Genomic DNA, 23,677 nt, shown 5'->3' with positions numbered 1-23,677 from the left:
TGCAAGGGGGATAACGATATCCATCCACCCCTTAGACGTCCATTTCAATAACAGTGAGCCTTGAACCTCTAATGATGGTAGCTTAGAGTTAGAGCATATGCTTGGGTATTACTTGCTTTATTTCATTATATGTTTGAACAGTTAATTAATATTAAACTCAAGATTATATGTTTGGTTAGTCATTTACAAAGATTTAGTATTAAAAATCCATTGTATCCATGGATTGATATCCGGTTCTTAGTGTCACTATATGATATCTTAGTCGTCTTGGCAAGAATCACAAGCAGCTCGCTCGAGTCGTCTTGGCAACAACCTTGAAACTTGCAATACCAGTAATCTCCCTACCCGTGACCAACGTGTTGATGTCGTACGTTCCTTCGTACGTGTAGATTGTTTCCAAATCATTAAAAGCCTGCACCAAAAGGACTCCAAACTTTACACTCTTTTGGTTCCAAACATTACATAATGTTGTAATAATATAACATTTTACATTATAATGCAACTCCTCCTGGTTTTGATCTACAAATTCTAACCCAATGGTTAGAGCCAAGCTGCTTTTGACCTACCTAAGATCCTCTAATTTAAAGCTCAAAACAAGCCAAGCTTAAACATGCTCAAACCTGAACTCAAGCTCCTTCAATAAATGAGCTTAGAACGAGCTTCACACTTGACTAAGCCAACATTCCTTAGCAAGCATAATCAGCACATGACTTTATATACATATTTATTAAACTATATTTCATATCATAAGTATATAGCTACATGAAGAAATACGGATCTATTCCCCTTGACGGATCTTAGATCCGATGGATCCACATGGTAGAATACGGACAACAACCAATACGATATAAGCCCAACTTCTCGAAGTCCAGTGACGTAAACCTGCAAAGCCAACACCGTGAGCTCGTTACGGGAAGGACAAGAGGGGGGGTTCTTCCCGTAACCACCCTCTGGCGTGAGAATAAGTACAGTTCTGATGAAGATAAAGTACTTAAGTATAGAGACAAAATACAGTGGGAGTGAATGAATACCTTATGAAGATTGAGAAGGTATTTATAGCCGAAGGATGTGGAAAGGTGATTGGGCCAGCTGTCCTTTTCAGAAGATGCTTTCGTAACTACCTGGACACGTGTCCTCAAATGATAGGTTCAGCTATACGTTTCATGTGCATGTATAACAACCTGGACACGCGTCCTTGTGAGATAGGATGATAAATAACCCTGGCCATGTACACGGTTATAACGGCCTTGCCAATTGTCCTTTATTCATTGGCCGAGAGATCACGTATTGCCCAAGAAAGCATCTTGGTATATCTTCTAGAAAGAAATTAGTTAATTACAGCTATCCTGAGGCATTACCTCCTGGTCATTCAGGCGGACGAATACTTTGTCATGCGGATGACTTCTGACGGTGCCAGGATGCTTCCGTATAAGTCGTACGAGTGTTCCTTCCTTAGACAGTTATGTGGGTGATTCATATGTTCTGCGGGTGTCTTACAAGGAGGAATCCTCTTACCCTTGGGAGGTTCTTAAGGGCATTTGGGTATTTTTGGTACCCTACCTCTATAAGTACCCCCAGTCCAGTGTTTCTTCCGCATGAAGCATTTTTATGCGGGTGAAATTTTGGACTTAAGGATGTTTTTGGGGTTTTTTCTGAAATTTGCAAGTTGTGGTGAAGATATTTTTGTAATGGATAACCATACCGATCGTACAATGTGACAGATTGCAGGCGCGTGTGTCAGGAAAGGATACGTTTATGCCGGCTGTCACTGTACCCGACTGTTCATCTTTTTGTTTTTACGAGTTTCCCGCGTGACGTGGCGTCTGCCGATTGGATCCTAATGTTCTCTCTACACTGTTCATATCCCATCGCATTAATTGCGATGGGTATAAATAGTGGAGGTTACCTTCTTTTCGAAGTTTTATCGCCTTTGATTTCCAAATATCGTCTTTCTTTTTCTTCCTTAAGCTCCGATTAACCATTCAACTTTTTCTCACGATTGCTCGTTGTTCTGTATTTCTTGCTAAATTGATGGCTAGTCGGTCTTTAACCCCAAATATTGACGAAGTGGAGGTCAATTAGGACCGATCTGAGTATGAGGATTTGATCCATACCTACGGTATTCCACCGGAATGGGGACCGGATTTTCCCGCTGCCGGATCCATTGCTAGTCTATCGCCACTTGACAAGATGGCTGTACATGCTGACTATTTTACTTACGGAAATTTCCGTTTTCCCATAACCAAGTTTTTCATGAGGGTGTTGAGTGGCTATAGGATCCATTTATCCCAACTACACCCTCGTTCCTTTATGCAGATTCGTCACTACGAATTTGTATGTATGGCACACGAGATGTTGCCCCGGCTTGATCGGTTTCCCGTTTTTTACCAGATGATCAACCGAGGTGGGTGGTTCAAGTGCCAGCCGATAGAATTATTGGCCACGTTACCGAAGGTGGTTCCAAGAACTGGCACGGTAAATTTTTCTGGATCTCCGAGGATGTCGTGTCGGAGGTAATGGTTCGTCGTCCGGCGACCGAGGCACTCCCATAAATTGTCACAGCTTCTCATGAGGATCGGTAGTGGTTCCGCGTCCTAGTTTCGGAACCAACCCCAATGCGGGCATTGCCCGAGGAAGCCCTTGTATGAGCGGGTATGAGCCATTTGTGACCATCTCCATTCTTGGAGCCTGTTTTCATCGGTTTAGACGATCGTAAGTTATCCTCTTTCTTTTTGCTCTTAGAACTTTATGATTGATTTTTTTACATTTTCTCTTTAAGGTTCAGGACCTATGCTAAACGCTCTTTTTGAGGACAAGGGTTGTACAAGGAAGAGTATTCGCGACGCAAAAGATAAACCCGTTCTTGAAAACACTAAGGGCCACTTCCTTTTTCCTGTTAAGGTGCGTGCCGAACCCATAGTTTCGGACGCTACCTTTCAATCAGGTGCGTATGTTTTAAACCCTCCTCCGCTTAATGCCCTTACTTCTGATGGGGTAATCGTCATTCTATCGTCGAGTGACGATTCTGCAACCCAAGAAAAAGGGAGTTCTGACGATGCTTCTGAATATTCATCTGTCTCGCACATGTTGGCAGAATTGAAGTGAAATAGGACCCTTCGGTCTTCTCAAGCAAGTGATGCGAGCACAAGTACCGCGGATTTCGGAGAAGAACCAGTGATAAAGAAACGGCGGACCCATCTCCCTAAGAAGCAAGGTGCCAGTCTTGTTGAACGCATGAAGACGTTGGCTGGTAAGTATTAACATTTCGCATTTCATTATTTCGACCGATATTTAAATGTGGTTTTACTGTACAGATCCGTCGATGGTTGTTGGTGGGAATGCTATATCAGATAAGTTACCATCGCCAACACCTGAGTCCGAGAAGTAGTCATCTCCTCCTCCGGAGAAGGAGAAGGAAGATAGGCCTCATACCCCTCCTGCTGAGACAAATGTAGAGGGTCTGAATTTTCAATCGGGGGCTAATGACTCCTTGGATCACCTTTTCGAGGCTGGGGGAGCTACTGGTTTCCAAGAGAACAATCCCGCTATGAATGAGGAAGGATTCAGAACCCAGGAATCCCCGCCTCGTCCCTCTCCACAATTTTCTTTCACTCCTTCACCTCTACCCATGGGTGAAGGGGGAGTTTTCAATTTGGGTGATCATTTCAGGACGCCGGGGGAGGGGCGACACAAAGTGCTCATCAACAATCTTCCTCTATCCCTGTTCTCCCCCATGCGTCAAGCTCTGACTATTACGGAGAGGTGAATCCAGGGGAGGTCTATCACCTGTTCACTCCTTACTAAGGATATTGTTAATGGGTCTCGTTTTACTGATCCGAATGTTTGTATGGCATTCATTAACCAGTGTGTGCCACCTGCGGAATGAATTCACCAGCGTTGACGTTCTCGCCATGATCTTCATGTGGATTATTATTCGTCCTTGGCCAATACTTTGGCTTGTGGACAAGAAATATTACGTGAATGGCGAACTATGGGTGGGAACCTGGGAGAGATGACCCGAGCTGCCGAGTATGCTAAGAAAGAGGCTGAGGAGCATTGTTCAGTGGCGAACACGATGAAGTGGAAATTATACGATGCGGAAATTGCTCTTAAAAGTGAAAAAGATCGGCATTCTACTGCTGCCTGTCAATGGAAGGAAGCCTGTGAGAGGCAAAATTTCCCTTCTTGAAGCTTCCCGCGGCGATGCTCAGCAGAAAAAAGAGGACCTGGCCAAAGCACTTGAGCCTAATTCAGCTTTGGAAAGCCAAGTGACCTGCCAGGTACCAAAATTCAAGAACTTGAAGCAGAATTAAAGCTGCAGAAGGAGCAGGTTGAGCTTATGGATAAAGGCGCTGCCGAAATACAAGCTGCTTATGACTCGCTTCTGTAAGCTTGTGAAGAATCGAAAGCCCGTGCAGCTGAAGCTTTTAATGACAAACAAAAGATAGCTCACGGGTTTCGGGAACTTCAGGAAAGGGCGGAACGTGCGGAGCAAGACCGCTGATGGTTGTTGGGTCGAGGAATTGACTCCGTAAATTTCCTTTACATATTTTTCATCGCCCATTTAATGTTGTTGATGCTAATGAATCACTTTTCCTTTGTCAGGTCATGCGACACATTAAAGGGAGTCCTGAGCTAACTTACAGCTTTGCCTTCTTGCTTACTGCCTCTTTCCAGGTCGGCCGCGTGACATGCTTTAACGAAGGGATGATGTATGCTCAAACCAGTCATTCCTTTGAAGACCATCCGCTTCATGGTCTTGACGTCAAGCAGGAATATGATATGCGGATTAAAGAATACGACAACCTGGTGTTTCCTTTGCAGGGTATGCTTCTGGAGTTTGCCTCAGCCAATGACGATGTGCAACAATTGAAGGTCTATCTGGATGACGATTCGGAGGATGTATCAGCTCCTAATCCTTAGAATAGACTTAACCGTTAAGACTTGTAATTTCGTTTCATATTTTGTAACCATCTTTTGACTATGAATAAAAAAAACTTATTGTCTTGTGAATATTATATCGTATGTAAGATAATATCTTTTGTGAGATATTTTGGAGTCACCAACGATTTGAATTTTTGCAAGTGGAATGGTTGTGATGACGTGGCGGAAAGAGAAATATCGTGGGACAACTGACGATACGTGTACAACGCCTTTTGACAGCCTGTTCTCACTTTTTCGTCTTTCCCGCCTGACGTGTCAATCATCTACTTGTCCGCTTTTTCTCTCTCCTCTGGCAGTCAGTCAGTCACATTAATTGCGATGTGTATAAATAGATCACGCCTGCTTTCCGTTCATTCTTATCTTCCACTGATTTTTATTCTTTCCTTCTCAACAACAAATCTGAGATTTCCTTTCCATCTTCTAATTTTTCAGATCTAGGTTTGACAAATATGTAGTCTAATTCCTCTTATGCAGATGGCTGGTGATAAGAAGAGCGCTCCCTCTATTCATGAGGTTGTTGTTAACCTCAAGGAAAAAGATTATAATGATGTTCTAAATGTATACGGTCTGGCACCGGATTGGGAGCCAGAACGTCCCGCCGAAGGTTCTATCGCTACTGACCCTCCGGTGAACAAAATGGCCATCTACACAGAACACTTTATCTCAGGAAACATTAGGTTTCCTGTAATGAAGTCCGTCCAGTCGATTTTGATGACATATGGGGTTCACCTTTCACAAATCCACCCTTTGGGGATGTTGAGGGTTCGACACTTTGAATTCTGCTGTCAGGCTAGGGATCTTGAATCGTCCGTCGGCATGTTCGCGGTCTTTTACAAGATGACCTACCAAGACGGGTGGTATAGTTGGGCTACAACCAGAAAGGCGGTTATTGGCACTGAAGGGATCCGTAGCCTCTATGGCTGGAAACCAAAATTTTTCTGGATCCGGGAAGATGTCATCCCTTTTACGATGACCCGCCGAAAATCAGCAGATGGGATGCCAACGATTACCCCTACCACAACGGTGAACGCGACTTGGTATAAAACGTTGACCAGTACTCCAACTCCCATGCGCGTGATTCATGAGGGCACGATGGTGAGTTCGAGGATGAGTCATTTGTGGCCTTTTCCGGGATTGGAACCATACTTTGAGAAGCCCAACAAGAGTAAGGTTAATATTTCTTTTCTGAAATTCTTCTTTAATCCTGACTTCTGTTTTTTCGTATACAGGTGAAGGTTCCATTTTTAACACGCTTTTGGACCGCGAGGAGGGTCTCATGGTGCGTCATCCGATTGATCCAAAGGACGAGCCCATACTTGAGCATACCCGTCATAATTTTTTGTTCCCCGCCAAGCTTCGCTCGGAACCCGTAGTTTCCGAGGCGATGTATGTGAAAGGTGAGGAACTTTATTTGAAAGGTGAGGATATTCTTCAACCTCGACCAATTACTGTTGCTACCTCCAGTGGGGTGACAGTACTTCTTTCGTCTAACGAGGAGTCATCACTCTGCGAAGGAGGGTTAACAGTTGATTCTACTAAAACCCTGCGTTCGATTGTAGGTCTGACCCGCAAGCACGACTCAAAGGCAACCACCAGCCAGGCGGGGGGGGGGGGGGGTGATGAAGGTGCTGACGCCACTGCCAAGGGTGACCATCAGATCGCTGATGATGTTAACCTCGAGGGAGGGCCTCAAGCTATTGGCGCGGGTGTTTCCAAGGTAGCTGGTAAACGTAAAGTTCAACCTACCAAGGTCGCTCCGTCCAAAAAGCAGAAAACGGCGAATTTGGAAGCCCGCCTTCAATAGCTTGCTTCCAAAGATATTTCTTTAGGTAAGCTTAACACTTTTCAAACTTGACAACTATATTATATCAAACATGTTTTTGATGGACGATTGTCATCTTACAGTAGCCCTGAAAGATTTTTCCGAAGACGTTTCAGGTCTGAAGAGTTCAACTCTACCTCCTACTCCACCGTCATCACCACTCAACACCGCCCGGACCCAATTGTTGTAACAGATACCTCTCCTCTTAAAGAGAAGGAAATTGGTAACTCCGAAGACCCTGTTATGTCATCCTTCTTCAATTTCCATCATTTTAGAGATCAAGGAGGGGTTAGTGCATTTGCCTACAGGAGTCAAGCATCCCCGTCTCCTCGTGAGGAAGAGGCTGCAGTACATCATCCGCGTTGGTCCTTATGCCAAAATTCAATGCTTAGCGATGCGGATGTATGTTTTGAGTATTTGCGGGAAAGCCTTCCTCCTGCCGAGAGAGAACGCCAACGCAACCGCATTCGCCAAGAGTTGCTGAACACTCATTCTTACTATATGGCGAAAAGCTCTTCTTGTTCTTGATGAGAAAAATGAAGAAAATCAAAATGATGCGGAACGTGATGACGCGGAAGATGAAAACGCGGAAGGCGAAGATGTGGCATCATAGATATAGATTTATCTTCTCTGTAACCATCATCTTTTTCTGTAATCCCTTTTGATAAATAATAAGTTTGTGTTGTCTGGTACACTTTGTCTTATTCTTCATAATATAACTGTTTGTAGGATCTTCTTGTTTGTCAATAAAGGATTACATACTAATGGAAACACATATTACATGATACTTAAAAATTTTCATAAATCGGGCATAAGCCGGATGAAATTACAAAAGATAACACTGCATATTCCGCTAGTCTATATAGGCACGCAGGCCAAAAATGAAAATAAACGCAATTGCTATATGTAGCATTTCTTTAACTGTGCCACATTCCAAGTTCTAGGAATCTAAGTCCCATCCAACTTCTCTAACTTGTAAGCACCCTTGGGTAAAACTTGTTTTACCTAATAAGGGCCTTCCCAAGGCGAGGCCAACTTGCCCGAAGGTTCTTGGCCAGAAGCCTCGTTGTTGCGGAAGACAAAGTCTCCCGCATCAAATTCACATTTTTGGACCCACGAGTTATAATATTTCTGCAGTTGGCGTTTATAATTGTGCTCTCTGATCAATGCCAGTTCCCTCCTTTCTTCAAGGAGGTCAAGATTCATCCGGAGTTCGAGATTATTATCATCAATCAACAAAACTCTTGCTGATGGAATCCCGATTTTGGCTGGGATCATGGCCTCGGTGCCGTAGGTTAGACTAAAGGGCGTCTCAGAATTACTGGAATTCTTTTGGGTGCGGAAGGCCCAAATTACATGGGGCAGTTCGTCAAACCAACCCATCCGCTTAGTTCCTAACCTCACTTTGATCCCTTCTTTGATTGTTCGGTTGATTCGTTCAACCTGACCGTTTGCTTGCGGATGGGCTACAGATGTAAAGTTTTGAATGACTTGAAGTTATTTTAACCATTCTTGTAGTCCATTGTCCGCAAACTGGGTCCCATTGTCACTTACTAGTTCCCGCGGAAGACCAAACTGGCAAATGATGAATTCCCATAGGAATTTCTTAATGCTCGATACCGTGATTGATGCAACTGGTTTGGCTTCCACCCATTTGGTGAAGTAATCAATGGCTACTATCAAAAATTTAACTCGTCCAGGGGCTTCTGGGAAAGGTCCCATAATGTCGATAGCCCATTTCTGGAACGGCCATGCGGACGTCAGCGGTATCAACTCGTTTTTTGGGCGCAAGGTATTGGGAGCATGACGTTGACAAGAATCACATTTCCTAATTTCTTGCACAGCGTCTAAGTGCATCGCAGGCCAGTAATACCCAGCGTTCATGAGTTTTTCCACGGTCATCCTAGGACCCGCGTGTAAGCCGCAAATGCCTTCGTGGACTTCTTGTATTAAGTAGTTCGCGTCTTCGGCATCCACACAACGCAACAGTGGTCCCAAGAACGATATCCGATATTAAACACCATCATTCATTTGGTAATTCAAGGCCTTGTGCTTGATTTTTCGAGCCGCGGCCTTTTCTGCTGGCAGAATTCCTGACAACAGATAAGCTATAATCGGTGTCATCCAAGATTCTCTGCCAGTCTGAATCACCAGAACTTGATATTGCGGAACGGACGGGTGGTTAAGGACTTTAACACGAATATCCTTAGCAAAGTGCTCAAAATTTTTTGAAGCCAACTTGCTAAGGGCATCCGCTGACTTGTTCTCGCTCCTCTTGATGTGAATAATGTTGAAAGAGGAAAATTGGTGAATTAAGTCCTTTGCTTGCGATAGATATGAAGCCATGACATCATTTTTTACTTCGTAAGTTCCGTTAATCTGTCCCGCAATCAGCATAGAATCCACTCGTGCTTCCAAATGTTTCACCCCAAGCTTCTTGGCTATCCGCAGGCCTACCAGAAAAGCTTCATATTCCACCTCGTTGTTAGTAATTTTGAAGTCTAACTTTATGGCGTATGTAAATTCGTGGCCTTTAGGGTTGACTATCCTGAGGCCTGCACCAGATCCCTCACTGCTTGAAGCCCAGTCCGTGAACAGCGACCAAATTTGTCCTTGTTCAGGAGGTGCTTGGGGTTGCTGCTCAATCAAACATTCTTTTTCTTTGTGTTGCGGAACCTCAATGACGAAGTCCGCCAACACCTATCCTTTAATTCTATCGCATGTTCACCCAGCTCGATGGCCCACTTCGCTAGTCGCCTAGACAATTCTGGTTTACTCAGAACATTTTTGAATTTGTATCCAGTTAACACATTGATGGGATGCCCCTGAAAGTACCTGCGGAAACGTCATGCGGCATAAACCAGTGCTAAAACAAGTTTTTCCATCATTGAATATCTGGTCTCCGGGTCTGAAAATGTCCTACTGACGTAATAGATCGGCGTTTGGACATTCTTTCTATCCGTCAGTAATACAGCCCCGATGGTAATATCAGATGCTGATAAGTATAGCGTCAAAGGTTCTCCCGCATAAGGTGATGTTAATGTAGGTAACTCCATTAGGCATTTCTTGACCTCGAGGAGTGCTTGCTCAGCTACCGCGGTCCATTTGAAGTGTGCCTTCTTGAGGCAACTTCTCAATGTTGAGATGAACGGATAAGATTTAGCTGCATGATTTGCTAAAAAACGATTCAGGGCAACCAATCGACCGTTAAGCGTCTGAACCTCTTTGAGGGAAGAAGGAGAAGGCATGCGGGCTACTGCTTGCATTTTATCTGGATTAGCCTTGAAACCCGCACCTGTGACAATTACTCCAAGAAATTTTCCTTCTTCCATTCCGAACGAACATTTGGCTGGATTCAGCTTCATGTTGATACCTCTTAAGGTTTCGAATGTCTATTCGATGTCTCTCAACATCTGATCTTCTTCGATGCTTTTTATTACCAAGTCGTCCATGTAGACTTCCAGGTTTTGACCAATTTGGTTCTTGAATGCTTGATCCATTAGTCGCTGATATGTGGCACCCGCGTTCTTCAATCCAAAGGGCATCATTTTATAGCAAAATGTCCCTTGGTATGTACGAAACACTGTTTTATCCTCATCACCCGCCGCCATGCGGATTTGGTGATAGCCTTTATAGGCATTGAGGAAGCATTTAAACTTGAACGGGGCCACTGCGTCTACTTTGAGATCAATTTCCGGCAACAGATAACAGTCTTTAGGAAACGCCTTGTTCAAATCTTTGAAGTCTATACACATCCGTCACATTCCGTTACTCTTTGGAACGATGACCGGATTTGCCACCCATGTCTGATATTTGATTTCCAGAATAATTCCGGCATGAAGCAAATCTTGTACTGATCATTCATGGCTTTCGTTTGTTTCGGACCCATCTTTCGCTTTTTCTGGACAATTGGCGTAAACATCGGGTTTACCCTTAATTTGTGTTCCGCAATGCTCCGCGGGACACCAGTCATTTCTGCGGGTTGCCAGGCGAAAATGTCCATATTTTTGGTCAACAACTGCTTTAAGAAAGTCCTCACAATTTCTGAAATAGGGTCCGATTATGACTGTCTGATCAGAGAATTTTTTGTTCAATACCCATTTCTCGGGTTCAGTCCGCCGTGTTTGCTTTGGAACTTTACTTGGCTTGGAACTTTCTGTCGTGAAGCAATGGAGATTGATATGAATAATAGCCACACTAGTACGAGTCGGAACTCCAACTGCACCGTGTGCTGTGGACGGATGGGCATTGAAATCACCGATTGCTTCTCTCCCCAAGATGATGTCATGTTTCGATGTTACTGGTAAAACTAAAAATTCGACCTCCTCGGTTCTTGAATGAATTCCGTCACTTAGAGTGACTGGAAAGGAAATTACCCCTCGCGGGTGCATTACCTCACCTCCAAATCCCGATACAGGAGTATGAATGGGTTTCAATCTTTCTTTATCATCCTCATCTAGCTGTTCAAAGCATTGCTCATACATTACATCCTACGTGCTACCGGTGTCGAAGAAAAAGTATTGCGAGCGATAGTGACCGAAGAGTGCAGTGGGATTCTTATTACAAGGACCTCCTTTGACTCTCGGAAAAATCAAAGGCTCGTTCTTCCACTCTTCGTCATCGGACTCTCTTCTCTTTCCCCCCACCCTGTGCCCGCCTTGGATCATATGAACGTTTAAATCCTTGACTTGCTTTTTGGGCGGGCCTTGGTTATCTCATGCGGGAGTTTTACCAGTCTTCGGTTTTCCTCCTTTTACCAATGTCCCAGTTTTCTAGATTTCACAGCCGCCTCAGTCTCGTTTTTTAGAGCAACACACTCGTTCGTATTATGACCGATGTCATCATGAAACGAACAGTCTTTTTTGGCGTCGAGGAATGATCTCCTTGTAAGTGGCTGTGGTTTTCTGAAATTCATATTCTCCGTAGTGAGGATTTAGCAGGAGTTTTTGAAAGTGGAGTCCAACTATTTGAGCCTCGAGTTGAGGAGCCTACTTTGTTTTTGTTGCCAATCAAAGATCTGGCATCAAAAGATTTGGACGCTTCCGCTGACGGCTGGAGTCTAGACCAAATAGTTCCTTTCGCCTGCTTGTTCGGCCTTGGAGTCTGGAATTCAACTTTTAAGTTTTGTCTCTGATTGTTGGTTGCCAAATTCTTTTGGGTTCGTGCAAACAATTTTGCCGCCGTCATGATTTCATCCCAAGACTTGGGCATACCATCTCTCCCAGTTAACGTCCAAATTAGTTCGCCGCGTTTCACATTCTTGCGAAGAGCTCCTCGCAGCATATCCTCGCTTACACCACCGATATTGAGGCTTTCGTTGTTAAAACGGGTAATGAAGTCTTCGATAGACTCATTGTTCCGTCTAACAACGTCCAATATTTCGGATGGGACGCGGGTGTGTTTTCTCTGCTGGCTAAAATGTTGTGAAAATTTTGCAACAAAATCATCCCAGCTTTTAATCTATCCATCCGTCAGCTTTTCGAACCACTCCCGCGCTGCCCCAGTAAAGGTTAGTACAAACATGTGGCACCCGTATGGAAGAGTCCAACCACTGACTCATCCAACTGCCACAAAATTCAGCAAGTGATCACTGGGATCGGTCATCCTATCATATTTCCCTACGGATGTTGGGATCTTAGCGTTGACCGGGAATGGGGCAGTTGCAATCTTTGCGATGAACTTCGATTTTTCAGCGAAAGCAGGCAGACGATATGGCTTAGAAAAGTCTTCCTCAGCATCATTGTGATAACCCGCCTGGTGAACTACCGCCTGCGGACGGCTAGTTCCCTCATGTAAGTGAAGGCGGCTATCACCAGTGTAATAACTGATATCACCTGGACGGTATGATGGGTCGTAACTATCGTACTCGTCAATGTAAGATGGTATGTGCATGACCATACGAGGACGGTCCCACAACCGTCAAACTTCTCTAGGATCTCTCTCCGCCTGAATACTATGGCGGATCTGACTCTTCCTTACTGCTGGAAGAGGGGAGAGAGGCCTCCTCGGAGACTTTTCGTAATTAAGAGTTCAAGCCTGGAGTCGCTCTTCGCGTACCCATCGCTCGTACTCTGCTACCACCTTTTCTTATTGGAGACGGAACCACTCTTCCGTAGACAAGGGTCCCCTACTTCTGGAACTATGATGATGAGTTCCTCCTTGCTTAGATTCGTCAGAATCATCCTCCAGACCTAACTCTGATTGAGCCTGATGAGTTTCTTTCATAATTCGCCCGAGATTGCCAGATCTAGAACCTCTGGCGCTGTGACATGCCCTAGGTTCGTCGGAGTAGGACCTGCTGGGATCGTGGCATGTCCCAAATCGCCTGGAGCAGAACTGCCAGGGGCAGTGATGCGTGCGAAGACACTTGAGGCAAATCCTATGGGTGTTTCGGTATCCGTAACTCGTGAAACAGGTACAGGAGTTCCCATCGGTCCTTCAGGAAGCTTACTCATATCGTACGAACCAAAAAACCAACGAAAAACTTGTGCAGTTCTAACGCCAAAACGGATGGAGCCAATGAAGAAACACGGATCTACTCCCCTTGACGGGTCTTAGATCCGATGGATCCACAAAGTAGAATACGGATAACAACCAATACGATATAAGCTTAACTTCCCGAAGTCCAGTGACGTAAACCTGCAAAACCAACACCGTGAGCTCGTTACGGGAAGGACAAGGGGGGGGGGGTTCTTCCCGTAACCACCCTCCGGCATGAGAATAAGTACAGTTCTGATGAAGATAAAGTACTTAAGTATATAGAGAAAGTACAGTGGGAGTGAATGAATACCTCATGAAGATTGAGAAGGTATTTATAGCCGAAGGATGTGGGAAGGTGATTGGGCCAGCTGTCCTTTTCAGAAGATGCTTTCGTAACTGCCTGGACACGTGTCCTCAAATGATAGGTTCGGCTATACGTTGCATATGCATGTATAACAACCTGGACACGCGTCCTTGTGAGATAGGATGATAAATAACCCTGGCTATATGCACGGTTATAACGGCCTTGCCATGTGTCCTTTATTCATTGGCCGAGAGATCACGTATTACCCAAGAAAGCATCTTGGGAAATCTTCTAGAAAGCAATTAGTTAATTACGGCTGTCCTGAGGCATTACCTCTTGGTCATTCAGGCGGGCGAATACTTTGTCCTGCGGATGACTTCTGAGGGTGCCAGGATGCTTCCGCATAAGTCGTACGGGTGTTCCTTCCTTAGACGGTTATGCGGGTGATTCGTATGTTCTGCGGGTGTCTTACAAGGAGGAATCCTCTAATCTGCGGGAGGTTCTTAAGGGTATTTGGGTCTTTTTGATACCCTACCTCTATACTACATGATATATTATACGTAAAATTATAATAACATAAGTAAATTCTTTATTTTGTTATAGATAATACATTATAGTTATAAATATATATAAAAATATAATGTATGTATGCCTAAAATATTAAATATTAAATATTTAATAAATAATAAACGAGCCAACTTGGGGTAGAGCTTGAAAAATATCATCAAGATGAGCTCGAGCTTTAGACACAACTCGAAACACCAAGCTCAAGAATGGCTCGCTAAAACCTTGGAAAAACTCAAGCAGGTGTGCCTAAACTCAAGCTCCTTTGAAATATTATTAATGACCTGAGCTCAAGCTTAGACCGACTACCCCTATCAATGATATTGGCTTATTGAAAGGCGATGAAAAAAACCTTCGCGGCCAAAAAATCAGTTAATATTCCATTCCCACCAAGTAACTCACGACCGAGTGCAACCGTCTCCCTAGCCCTTAGTGTGATCCCTGACTACATGTTCAATAAAAGCGTGTTAAATAAAATCACATGTAGCAAGTAATATCATTTTGATAAACAATATTGTATAGAAAAAGTGAAACGAAAATGAGACCTTTCCCAAGCTGGCGTGACCCAGAGTCATTTTACCGCTCTCGTACAACTTGCAAAGGCGCCAAACCATGAGAAACATTGCCTGCACATTCGACAACATTTGTACAAGCTTTTGCTGGTTTATTTGGAATGCTGCCAAAGGAGCCCCAAACTGCCTTCTCTCTTGTAAGTATCTAGAACCAATTATCTCTATAAGATTTCATAAAAGGCGAATAGATTACAATAAGAGTTGATTACACGGATGGTCAAGTTTGGGCATTAACACAATTAATAAAACTCTATTTTTTGTTCTTTAATATCAGGCTAGGGGCGTTTTGATCATTTACACAAAGTTAACAAAAGTTGGTGTTAGTTTGGATGTTAATACCTATGCAAATGTCGTAGACACCCATTGCGATGCCAATACGTTGCCAGGAAACCATAACACGGGAAAAAGCAAGCACCTGGAGTCATGCAGGGGCAACTTCGGTAATTTTCATGATTATTGAAAAACGTGACGAACACTGAATTTCTAGTACCAAAGATCATAGAAGAGAATAATAATAATAATAATAATAATAATAATAATAATAATATTGTACCTTGCTAGTATCTTGAAAAGAGTTGACCCCCGGTAACCGGTCTTCATCCGGGACAAAAACTTTTTGTAAAAGAATATCTCCATTTTGAACCATTCTGAGCCCAATTTTGTTCTCCATCTTGGTAGCTTGTAACCCTGGTACATTCTTCTTTACAATGAATCTGCGACAGATGAAAAACCACATGACAATAACTAAAAACCCAGCTGGTCGAAAAGGGTTCTGCCCAAAAGTAAAATAAAAAACATTATTTTTGCGGTGCGCATGAAACTGAAATAACTGAACCCAATAAAAACCGACATTTTGGTTTTAAATTTTCTAAAACACCGACTTTTTGGATTGGTTTCGTTCTTGGTATCAACCAAAACCAATCCGGAAAAAAACAGATTTTATGTAATCTATATAGTATTAATAAATGGTGCTGCCCATAAACTTCATTCCAAATGTGTAATAATATATTATCATTAATAATATAAAAAAAAACCATTTTTTCCATCCAAAATATTCAAGCCATTGTGAAAACCGAAGCCAACTGGTTTTCAAAAACCGAAATTTTGGTAATTGGTTTGGTTTGAGCCTGAAACCGTCCCGTGTACATCCCTACATTATTTTCTTACCCATTTATCTGGTTGGTGTCTTTGTTTTTAGCGAAAATGAGCTGAACATCCGCAAAAGTACTGTTTCCAATCCACCGTTTTTGGCCTTCAATGATCCAACCTCCGTGCACCTGAAATTTCAAAACCATCACATGACATAGTAACAGAGTATACAACAGATAATATTCTCTTCTCAAATGAACCAAATAGATGACGAATATGACCTTTGTGGCTGTCGTTCTAAGACCACTCGCATCACTCCCACATTCGGGTTCAGTCAAAGCCTAATGCAAAAAGTAGCAGCACACTAGATTAATTTCATTCATATATACCCTTACAAAGTCGAAAACTTTCATATTCCAAACCAATCATAAATAACGTAGTAGATTAATTTCATATATACCCAACTTTGATGACTTTTTACTTAATGGCGTACACCATAAAAGAAAGCAAGAAGGCTAAATATAATCCTTTATTAAATTATTATTTTAATGAATTGGGTATATTTGATATTTTCACTTTTGTTATATGATATTTTTAGTCTTGTATGGGTGCATATATATGAATATGATATTTACCCCATTTGAAGGATATATACATCATAATAAGATATTAATCTTACGCACCCAACATGCTATTGTGTCAAGTTTAGCCAACGAAGGCAAATAGTTTTGTTTTTGTAATTCCGACCCGCACAAAGCTGTTGTTCTTGACAGATGAACAAGTTAGACATTGCCGATTCTAATTTATTAAAACAAAACAAAACAAAACAAAATTTTGATATTAGAAAAAGGATCTTTACATATAGTGAGCGGCGCCAAAGAAGAATGCACTAAAATGAAAGTAGAGCAACTTGCATCAACTCTGGCTATTTCAGCTGTAGCTAAAGCGTTTGCTGTGACAGATAGACCCGGACATCCATAACCCTGGAAAATTAAAATTACTGAAAAACAAGGCCACAAAATTCATATAAACAATAACTAGTGGAGTATTATTTTATATAATATAAATACACCTTGATGGTTCCACCAGCTATATTCAGAGCACTGAGCTTTGTAACAATTTCGAATGGAAATTCAGCTTTCTCCCAGTACTGCATTGACTCATTAAAATTGAACATTAGATTCTATTATAAATAGGCTCACATAAACTTCATAATAACTATTATTATAATGTATTAGAGGTGGTGATTGTGACTCGATCATCTATGGATCTGCCAGTTTGAAATATTTTTCTATAATTCACAAGCCGCCACATATGTAAATTATGATTATAAAGAAAAAAGGGGATCAAACAGGTTGAAAGTAGGCTTGTAAATAAACCAATCGTGCAGAGAACAGTTTGTAAACCGATGAAAAATTTGTTTATTTAATATATGAAAGAGCATGAACAAAATATTTGTTTGTTTATTTAGTTAACCGAATGAACACAAACATGCCTCTTCGTGTTCATTCTATTTGTTTACAATCCTAGTCAAAATCACTCGGGGTGTATTTCTAACACATAAAACCTCATAAATCATTTTACTCAAAAGAACTGGATAGTTCTAAAACAATATAATTTTTGTAATCATATTTGTTATGTAGGCCCGGCTCATGTGTAAAGGTCTCATTTTCTTTATAGATGCTATACATGAATATGTTGAATTGAGCCACCCCTGATTTCTTTTTTTGTCAAAGTACGTATTAGTCAGCTTGTTGCTTCTTTGGGATTATTCTATACCTCTGAATAAAATATTGATTAAAATAGGTTACTTTTTCCAACTTAACTATATATTATATTATTTTGTTGTCTATAAACATACTTGACTTTGAGAGTTGGTTCAACCAAGTGAGTTGAAATTATTGACGCAAACACAAAGTTGCTGATTTGAGGTATTTATAGATTTATTTACATTACATTATCTAGTCGAAATCCATATAATTAAAGTATTTACCTTCTTGCCCACTATAAATGATATTTTTGAACAGGCCAATTTAAACTTATATTTTTCTGCTAAGGATTTTAGTTGATTGTTGTCAATTCTAATTTTTTTTTTTCAATGGGGACCTTTTATAATTATATTAAAAATAAAAGGATCCAATTACAATAAAGAGGCAGGTAAGCGGGCAACAAGCTGCGTCGCCACCCCCCTTTTGAATGGCAAAACCGATCCTACTGAAAACAAAGTTATCGTTCTTCGGCGTCGATGAGTTACTGTGCACGAACCGCTGAACTCTTTTTAGAAACGCAACAGCATCGGGGGCAAGAGACCCGAATGTGTCAAAAGCAAAAGGAATGAAGGCGTGTTGATTCTCCACACACGCCTTCTCGTGCTTAGAATTTTTCCTGCTTCTGCCTTTAGCACGACATGCCTAGCAACAAACCCGGTGTCCCTAAGCCTGACAAGAGGGGACACCCCAGTAAGGTCCACACAAGCATGCTTCCCCCCCCCCCCCGCCCATCCAAACACAAGAATGTCCGCTAGTCAGAGAGTAGACCTTCCTTCACGTGGATCCGACAAGAAATTCACAGGAGCCTCTTTTCTTGCCGAGATTCCCGCCCGTTTTAACACATCACAAAGGACATCCCTGATCAAATCATGTCTATATTTAAACCCAGGGAGTTCTTTGCAATGAACCGCGTGTTCACCAAATTTATCTAAACAAACCTTACGACAGACCGGGCATGGCTCATCAACTGGGAACAGGGGGATCATTAAACGATATTTAAGAATGGCTCGGTACTCCACTGCTGACATGTGCTGGCCTAACCCTTGGATTGGGGTAACAGTCAAAAAGTCTTGATCATGAGGAGCCTGAAGACATTCTAATACCGCTCTTTGACGAGAGGACATGCCAAACTTTTCTCCCAAACTTTGGACGGTTTTACTATAAAGGGCACTCGCCAAAGCATTTTGGGCTTTAGGTGGGGCGGTGTCCTTATTAGCGAACCCGCCAAGATCAAAATCGGGAATAGAGTTGTGCAAATAATCCATCGCACACCCAAAATCGGAATCCAACCCATCACCACCACAATCACGCAAAATGTGGTCATGTAACTTCCAAGATTATGCTCTCGAGGCGATGAAAGCATAGGTGGAAACATCCTCAGCTGAATATAACCCTAAACCACCGAAATGGACAGGGAGAGAGGCTAATCTCCATTGAAAATCCCCAAAAAAAGGACCCCCACATACTACAATATCCTCAATCGCCGCTCGAAGCCCTTTGTCAAAAATAGAGACAGCTTCCTTAACAAACATAGGCTGACATGTTCGGAGTCCAAACAACAATTTAGCCACCCCCTTACATGAGCGAAGCAAGAGAAGCTCACATTGAGGGTCACGCAGACGAGTAAGACATCTCATTAGTTCCACGGCTCTTGAAGCTCTGGTAATGGCCAAACTACTGATAAACCCAGCATCCCGGCTAACCGCACTTCCAAGGAGTTTTACCCCTAACTCCGGTCTCCCAATCCCGACAGGAAATAAACCTACTTTTGTCTTTACCCCATTGCACAACGACCAGTATACTTCTGTCTTTTTAATATTAAGCTCAAGCCCTAAACTTGGCCCCTTAGATCTAATTATATCCAAGGCTTTAGCCACTTCAATGGTGTCTCTTATAATCGTGCCATCATCTAAGTACCATGCACGGAAAAGTAACTTGCAACCATCTCGTACTTGATGAATGAGGGGGTGTAAAGCTAAAGCAAAGAGAAGGGGTCCTAAAGGATCTCCTTGTTGAACCCCAGTAGTTGACTGGATACAATCATTCCCTACATATAGCCTAGCAGGTTGACCGTAAAGAAAATTAACCCATGGGGAAATAGATGGGAATCTGGCACGAACTTCCTGCAGGAGTTTGTTCCTATCCACCAAGTTGAAGGCATTAGAAAAATCTACTGTAAGCAAAGCCAACGACCCATCCGAGTGGAACATATTAAGAAATTTATTTGCGCTATGAAGCACCGCCTCCACTCCACTCGGGATCCCCACCCCGAATTGAAAATCACCAAGGTATTTTGCCATCTCTTTCCCAACACTCCTCATAGCCACTTTGGATACAAGTCTTCTCCAAATCGCGCCAACGGCAATAGGCCTAACCCCATTGTCGGGCTTAAGCAGTGGCGTTAGAGGGGCCGAAGCCACAAACTCCGCCAAAGAAACAGGGCATCTCCCCCTAACCACAAGTTAACCACCTCAGTGATAACCTTAAGCAACCCCACGGCAATCGCGGATCCTTCCCCGCATAGGGCATCCAAAATATGTTGGGCCCTAAACCCATCTCTACCACAGGAAGTCCCTTTAGGAAACGATTTAATACACCCTAGGACACTTTCAACGTCCACAACCAAAGGGGCCACCAAGAGTAAGGCATCAGGCACGACGGGCGGGGGCAAGACGGGATACTTATCAAGCAACGCTTTCATAGTAGCGTCACCAAGAGGAGTAACACCCGAAGAGCACAAAACTTTAATTGCGGCCGTGAAGTGCCCATCGGCAACTTTCCGAATACATTGCTTAACATTGATGCCCTCCCTCAAATGATCACCCCCGAAGGAGCCCTCATTGGCTCTTGAGCCCATATCCATCGGTTGGTTAAGGAGCGATTGGATAAGATCAACAAATCTGCTTCCATCACCCCAACTTGCTAGGGCCTGTCGAATAGAATGGCATTGTAAGGATATCCTATTCCCCGACCTACGCTCCTGTCGGTTGGAAGGCTTGACAACTTGTAATGTGCAATGGGGTAATATCAAAAGTTTAACCCACGCTTCAATGGACTCTGGCCTAGACACCACCTTGCACAATGAAGCAGATAAGGCATGGGAAAATGCCATGCGACAGATAAAAGGGATGCTTTTAATTGTCTTTACCGGAAGTGCGAAAATACGGTCAAGGAGGGTCGCGTCCAAAACTATCCCACCCAAAGGAACTACATCTATCGCAAGTTGTGGCTTAGGGATCCCGACAATGAAGTCTTCCACCCCTCCCGTATCACCTTTGAACTTGATAACTTTGTCTACATGGTGACAGTGCCGATTGAGGGCCTGTAAAGACATGCACTCACCGCACAACCATAGTTTGGCAACCTTTAGAGCATCTGCCAACACAACAAAAAGCTCACAATCCCCGGATACCGCATCCCGCATAGTGCATTTTTTGTCATCCGAATATAGGTGTAACCGCTTTATATGTGCCCCTAATCTTTGGATTCCCTTGGACCCAACCAATCCATCCGGGCAGCAATGGAATCCTCTAAACGGGCACGACCAATAGCCCGTGCCCACCTCCCCCAATGGGGCTCCGTTGACAATCCGAGCCCTAGTCATAACCCCACACGACGAAAGGTCAACATTGAATTTTTAAAAAGGCCTGGATTTCAAGTTTCGCTTTAGGCCTCCACTGCGGCCGAGTCAGCCCTGTTGTCATGCTAGCTAGCTATATTAATTAAAAATATATATAGAAGTACCTTAGCCATTATTGGAGAAACATCTCTTTCAACACACTCTCTTACTTTGAGTCTTAGAGCTTGTTCTTCAGGGGTCAATAAGTCAACAAACTGATAGTAGTCCAAGGCTGCATTGAAGCAATATACAATAATGAGTAAACAGTCATTTTTGTCCTTATAGTTTGGTCAATTTTGATACTTTCATCTAAAAGAATGTATGAAAGTAGCGAATTTGACCAAAACATAGGGACGAAGATACAACTAGTGTTGTAAAAACCGAAATTAGAAATTAGTCGGCGACTAGTCGCTAATTGGTGGGTTACTAATAAATTTTTTGTTAATCAGTGACAGTTATTAGTCAAACTCGACCATCAGACTCTTTTATTTAAAGGCGATCAGACCTTGGTTTTCTCATTGATTTGTTATGTTTACGTCTAATTGTTTATGATTGAAGTATTTGCGTGAACATTTTCATATAACCAGTCCTATTAATCCCGACTAGCGAGTTCTACAACACTCGTGTAGAGTGTAGTAAATTAAAAATAGTATCATGTATGTATGTATGAATTTTTTTTCGAAATGGTGTATATTTACAAAAAAAAAGGAAAAAGGGGAAAGTAAAAAAAAAAGGTAAACGGTGTATCCTTTCCTGCCACCAAAGGAGGAACAATGCGGATTAGGATCCTCCATTGGTAGGCGAGGTTCAATCATTGGGGCCTATTCCTTCCACTCCAATGGAGGATTAAGAGCAGCAACTTACAAACCCCGTTTGTGGTGATGGTGGTGGATGATGGCGGTGGGCAGGGGTGGTGGTGGGTGGTGGTGGATAATGGCGGTGGTGGATGATGGCGGTGGGCAGTGGTGGTTGATGGTGGTTGATGATGGCGGTGGGTGGTGGTGGTGGTGGTAGATGATGGCGGTGGTGGTTGATGATGGCGGTGGGAGGTGGGTGGTGGTGGTTATGATGATGGTGGGTGGTGGTGGTTATGATGGCGGTGGGTGGATAAATTTACTTTTTCTAATATATATTCTTTTTATGCAAAAACAGATAAGTTTCATCAAAAAACCATCGAATTAAAATACCATTGTAACAAAACTTTTTGGACTATTTTCAAAATCTCTCTCTTAAAAAGGACTATGTACAGAATTTTCCCTCCCCAAGTTGGCTAAGTTTAGGCGTCGACTATGTTTTATAACGGAACACAAACGGGGTTTGTAAGTTGCTGCTCTTAATCCTCCATTGGCGTGGAAGGAATAGGCCCCAATGATTGAACCTCGCCTGCCAATGAAGGATCCTAATCCGCATTGTTCCTAATCCTCTGATGGCAGGAAAGGATACACCGTTTACCTTTTTTTTTTTTGACTTTCCCCGTTTTCCTTTTTTTTGGTAAATATACACCATTTCGAAAAAAAATTCATGTATGTATGTATACTGACTGCAAGGTGGAAAGATTGAAGCTGGCGTTGCTTGAGGGAATGCTTTGGAGATATCAAGTGCAGGATGATTAAAATACCAGGTGGTTGACTCCTTCTTCTGTTCATCTGTGCGTACAATGATAGAACAAAGATGTATGTATATAATAAAACATACATGCAAGTGCGAATTAAGAGTAAATGAGAGTGCAGAAGAATTGGTGATGATCATATACATATATATGCAGAATGGAACCTTGAGATTGAGTTGATAGAGCAGGCATGGTGATTGGTTGATTGATTAGAGGATTGAATGTTGATTTTGGGGATGATATTCTGCTACTGCTATTTATTTATTTATTTGATTTTGTTGAGTTTGTTTTCTTTTTTCCAAAAATGGTGGTGCAGTTGAGAAAGATATTTACCCAACAATTTCACAGGACTCTACTTCTCACGATGAGATTAGGTGGCGTCAATGCAAAACTTAGTTCTGATTCCAAAGTTTCACAGCCTCCTCAATGCAACAAAAAAACCTAAAGTTCCCTCGTTGATACGATACTATATGTCTTTTTTATTAATTAAAATGAGTTCCGGTCAAAACAGACAAGGATCCGCATGAGTTCGGAATAAAAAGAATTGTTTAAAATTGTAGCATGGGGCTCTTGCTACTTGTAAGTTCCCTTATTTTTCGTTTTAATATATTGTCCTTTAAGAAAATGTATTAATAGTTTTCTTGTGTTAAATTAAAACGGTTGGTGTGATTCATGTTTGGTTTTAAACACGGGGTTCATGTTATTCTTAGTTTTTATGTTGATTTAAACGGACATGTCGAGTTCATATTTGTTTCTAAACAAGTTCATGTCAATAGGTTCCCTTTTTTCCATATACATTTTTTTGTTTATTACCGGTGACTGCATCTAACTGGCTATTTCAATCAAGTTTTGTTCGTGCTTATATGATAGTTACTTTTTACACTCAACTATAGATTAATGGATTA

General features: G+C 42.4%; 1 protein-coding gene across 1 annotated transcript; it reads right to left on the bottom strand.

Annotated features, from left to right (window-relative positions):
* Nucleotides 1-240: 240 nt before the first annotated feature.
* On the bottom strand, nucleotides 241-22,976 carry LOC143588682 (acyl-coenzyme A oxidase 4, peroxisomal-like). The gene is made up of 13 exons (XM_077069623.1): nucleotides 22,937-22,976; nucleotides 22,705-22,809; nucleotides 21,289-21,395; nucleotides 16,848-16,925; nucleotides 16,635-16,758; nucleotides 16,459-16,532; nucleotides 16,057-16,116; nucleotides 15,854-15,963; nucleotides 15,240-15,399; nucleotides 15,026-15,101; nucleotides 14,660-14,847; nucleotides 14,467-14,559; nucleotides 241-412 (listed from the first exon to the last, which is right to left on the bottom strand). Exons 1-13 carry the CDS (start codon nucleotides 22,962-22,964, stop codon nucleotides 278-280), a joined length of 1,338 nt encoding a protein of 445 aa, XP_076925738.1. The 5' UTR covers nucleotides 22,965-22,976; the 3' UTR covers nucleotides 241-277.
* Between the last annotated feature and the right edge of the window lie 701 nt (nucleotides 22,977-23,677).

Source organism: Bidens hawaiensis, unplaced genomic scaffold, assembly GCF_021521415.1.
Source record: "Bidens hawaiensis isolate Kalapana, Puna unplaced genomic scaffold, B.hawaiensis_p1.1 tig00036695_1, whole genome shotgun sequence".
NCBI lineage: Eukaryota > Viridiplantae > Streptophyta > Magnoliopsida > Asterales > Asteraceae > Bidens > Bidens hawaiensis.
Note: the sequence above shows the minus strand (reverse complement) of the source record. Positions and strands in the feature narration are given on the sequence as shown.

Excerpts from the sequence above, each read along its gene's own strand:
- LOC143588682 (XM_077069623.1), bottom strand. The coding sequence starts at position 22,964 with ATGCCTGCTCTATCAACTCAATCTCAAG. Across the intron at positions 16,759-16,847 it reads TAGCTGGTGGAACCATCAAG|GGTTATGGATGTCCGGGTCT; the intron begins GTGTATTTATAT and ends TTAATTTTCCAG. Across the intron at positions 14,848-15,025 it reads TGTCTACGACATTTGCATAG|AGATAATTGGTTCTAGATAC; the intron begins GTATTAACATCC and ends GAAATCTTATAG.